The 4303-nt window shown below is 49.3% G+C and overlaps 1 protein-coding gene across 1 annotated transcript; it reads left to right on the top strand.

Annotated features, from left to right (window-relative positions):
- Nucleotides 1-495: 495 nt before the first annotated feature.
- LOC147975899 (uncharacterized) lies at nt 496-1029 on the top strand. Its single transcript, XM_087520637.1, has one exon. The coding sequence runs from the start codon at nt 496-498 to the stop codon at nt 1027-1029; it is 534 nt and encodes a 177-aa protein (XP_087376763.1).
- Nucleotides 1030-4303: the final 3274 nt, after the last annotated feature.

Here is a 4303-nt window from a genome sequence, read left to right as displayed (position 1 = left end):
CAAAGTTCAACGCCCAGTGTATTACATTTCTGAAGTCTTGACTTCGTCCAAGCAAAGGTATCTGCATTACCAGAAGCTCGTCTATGGAATCTATCTGACCGCGAAGGAAGTTGCACATTACTTCGTGGACCACTTGGTTTTAGTCATTAGCGACGCTCCATTGTCAGGAATTTTGAATAGTTGAGATGCAATCGGTTAAGTGGCTTAGTGGGCAATAGAACTTCTTGATCTAGATATCAAGTTTGAATCAAAGAGGCATTTAAGTCCTAGGCAATTACAGATTTTTTGGCTGAACGGATTGAGCAACAGCAGCCGACTCAAGTTCACTTGGAACACTAGACCATGTTCTTCGACGGGTCTAAGATGTTGAATGGTTCTGGTGCTAGAGTGGTTCTGGTGTCCCCAAGAGGTGCCAAGCTCAGTTACGTCCTTCAGATTCACTTTGATTCCTCCAACAATGAAGCTGAGTACGAAGCACTTCTGTATGGGTTGCGTATGGCCATCTCACTCGGCGTCCATATCCTGATGGTTTACGGCGACTCAGATTTGGAGGTTAATCAAGTAATGAAGGAATGGGATATCAGGAGCCCTGCTATGAGTGGATACTGCCATGCAGTGAGAAAAATAGAGAAGAAATTTGAAGGGCTGGAGCTCCACCACATACCTGAAGTCAAGAATCAAGCAGCTGATGATCTGGAGAAAATAGGTTCCACTCGGAAGCCTACTCCTAGTAATGTGTTCTTGCAGCATCTCCATACCCCGTCAGTACAAAAAGGTCCCTTTACAAAAGAGCCCCCACAACCAATGAGTTCAACCAACCCGACTGAAGTCGAAGTGCCAGCGGTTGTCGACCTGATCATGGAGGTTTTGGTAATCACCCCCGACTTGAAAGTGTCGTATATTGCATGGAGGTTTTGGCAAGAGCTTCCAGAGGTTGAAGATGAGGCACGTAAGATCGTCTGTAGGTCCAAAGCCTTCACGGTAATAAGAAGACAACTTTTCAGGGAAAGTGTTACTGGCGTGGCTTAGTGACATATCTCTCTGGAAGAGGGTAGACTGATTTTGAATGAGATTCACTCAGGGACCTGTTGTCACCATGCGTCCTCTCGGACCATCGTGGCCAAAGCATATCGAGCGGGATTCTACTAGCCATGGGCCAATGAGATGGCAAAAGAGATAGTCGAGAAGTGTGAAGGTTGCTAGTTTTACTCGAGCATGTCCCACAAACCTACATCAGCTTTGAAGACTATCCCACTCGTTTGGCATTTGCTGCATGGGGACTAGACATGATAGGGCCTCTAAGGACCGTCAAAAGCAGCTTCACTCATCTGCTCGTGGCAGTCGACAAGTTCACCAAATGGATTGAAGCCAAACCTATCAAGAATCTTGACTCAAGCACGACCATCAGTTTTATCAGATAGTTGATATTCTGATATGGAGTTCCACATAGCATGATCACGGATAATGTCTCAAACTTTGATTATGATGAGTTTAGAGCATTCTGCGCTTCCCAAGGCACTCGGGTCGACTATGCATATGTTGCCCACCCATAGTCGAATGCACAAGCTAAATGGGCAAACGGTTTGATCCTGCAAGGGCTGAAACCCAGATTGATGCGCGACCTCAAGCATGCAGCTGGGCTCGGGTAACTGAGTTGCTGTTTGCTCTATGGGGATTGATGATGACTCCTAATAGGTCGACTGATCAAACCCCTTTTTTCATGGTGTACGGGGTTGAAAACGTGCTTCCAAGCGATCTACTTCGCAATGCTCCTAGAGTGGAACTGTTCTCAAAAGCTGAGGCAGAGCAAGCACGACAAGATGCCATTGATCTCCTAGAAGAAGATTGAGAAATGGCTCGGATCTGGTCGACCATCTATCAGCAAGACCTGCGTCGATTCCACGCCCAAATTGTCAGAGGTCGAGCATTTCAGGAAGGAGATCTTGTGCTCCGAGTGCACCAGAAACGTCCTCATGAGCTTGATCCAGCTTGGGAAGGTCCCTTCATCATCACCAAGGTGCTCCACAATGGGGCGTATCACCTTTACAATGTAGCCAAGAAAGAAGACGAGCCACGCTCTTGAACGTGGATCTGCTCCGTCGTTTTTATACCTGAAACACTTGAACCGTCGAGGTGTAATGAATGTACTTTTCCGGTTGTTTATCAAAGACATGATTTCCGTAGTCTCCTGATGATTGTTTTTACATAAATATGTGTGCACCCCCCAGTGGGTGGCTTAGCTACACTGGCGGAGCTATGTGCACCCCTACAGGTGCCGTGGCCCCCCCATCCTTTGCAAATTTAGTGAAGAATTTTTGTACAGAGAGATTTAGATTGGAAAAATAGAGATGTTTTCCACTATCTTTTCTCTTTGGCCCCCCAATCTTCCTGGTCTAGCTCCGCCACTGCTTATCTACGAACCTGATTCACCTAAGATTCAAAAACACTCCGAGTTAAGAGCAACCCTCTCACTCGGGGGCTTAGCCGCGAACCTGATTCGACTAAGTTTCAAAACCACTCCGAGTGAAGAGCATCCCTCTCACCTGGGGGCTTAGCCGCGAACCTGATTCGCCTAAGTTTCAAAAACACTCCGAGGGAAGAGCAACCCTCTCACTCGGGGGCTTAGCCGCGATCTCGTATTCGCCTAAGTTATTAAACACTCTGAGTGAAGAGCAAGCACTACAAAAAAAGACACATTCGTGACATTTTGGACCGAACGAAATTTTTTCTGTCATACTTATGACACTTCTATGATGATAATTGTGACAAACCCGATATCATCATAGATGTGGTGGGATCCTACTTCTATGACGAAAAATCATGACAGAAAATGGGCTTTTTGTCCTGTGCGGGCTGGAGATGCAGCTGCATGACATTCTTTGGGCCATCCATGACGGAAAGAACCATGGTAGAAGCGAGGGTGAGGAAAATATCGAGGAGTTCCCTGTTACGGTGGGTGGTCGGGAGCCGAGCGATGCGCGTTTCTCTCGTACGTACGCGCGTGTGTGCAAGGCATTAGGCTCTAACTGAACCCGAGTGAGACTTTGGGCTCTAACTAAACCCGAGTGATTGCACTGCAGGCTACACATTACACTGAACCCGAGCGATCGATCAATCCCTTGCTGTTAACTGAACCCGACTGATTCCTTCGCTACTGCTGCTAACTGTAGTCGATCAAACACTGCTGCCTCCTTCCTTGGATGAACAGTGAGCATTGTTGAGGGGGTTGGATGAACAGTCCCAGTGGGGGATTGGATGAACAGGACCCCGTGGTAGTAGAGGCAGTTGCCGCTGGATGAACGATACCCCGATCGATCGAGTCGGTGGATGAACAAGACCCCGTGGAGGGTTGGATGAACAGGACCCCGTGGGGGCTGGTCGAAAAGTAGCCGTGGAAGGCTAGTTGAACAGTAGCCTCTGGAGGGGTGGTTGAACAGGACCCCGTGGAGAGGGCTGGTTGAAGAGTAGCCGGTGGAGGAGCCCGCGGTGGAGGCTGGATGAACAGGAGCCTGTGGATGAACAGTCGTAGGTGGTGGCTGGAGGAGGTCGACGGTTGATGAATAGTAGCCCATGGAGGCTAGAGGAGGTCGACGGTGGATGAACAGTAGCCCATGGAGTCCTGTTTTGCGGTACCCCACACCCCTCCCGATGAACAGGACCCCCGTTGCGACCGTAGCGCTCCAAGACAAGTCCGTTTCCTCCGTTTTGTGGTACGCCACACCCCTCTCAGTCAATAGGACCCCGTTTCGAACGTAGTAGGTCCAACAGAAGTTTGTTTCCTCCATTTTGTAGTACGCCAGACCCCTCCTGATGAACAGGATCCTGTTTCGACTGTGGCCGGTCGAACACAAGGACGTTTCCTCTGTTCTGTGGTACGCCAGGTCTCGTTTCCATCGGTTGTTCCGTCCAAGCCGGTTGGCTCCTGATGAACACGATGAAGCATTCCGTTCTGACCCAGCCGGTTGGCTCCCCATGAAAAGGATGATGAAGCAGTTTCTCTGTTCCGACCCAGCCATGTACACAAGCCCTGGCTGTACGTATGCGCGAGTAGGCGTTCGAGACCCCGCCCGTATGTATATACGTGGCCGTATTTTCATTCTTGCACCCTGGCCATTGTACGTACATGTACATGCTATGTGCCCTCCTCTACTACTACATGTGCGCGCCTCTACATCGACCAGTATGTACGTACACGTTCGCGACCAGAATGACAAAGCTACGTATGCTTCAACCAGGTGGGTCCCGACTGTCAGGCACTTCCTTATGTGCGAACATGTAGTTGGTGGGTCCCAATAGTCAGGGG

This window comes from Triticum urartu, chromosome 4A (genome assembly GCF_056163025.1).
Source record: "Triticum urartu cultivar PI428250 chromosome 4A, HENAU_Tu73, whole genome shotgun sequence".
In the NCBI taxonomy this organism is placed as follows: Eukaryota; Viridiplantae; Streptophyta; class Magnoliopsida; order Poales; family Poaceae; genus Triticum; species Triticum urartu.
This window is presented reverse-complemented; position numbering and strand designations above follow the sequence as displayed.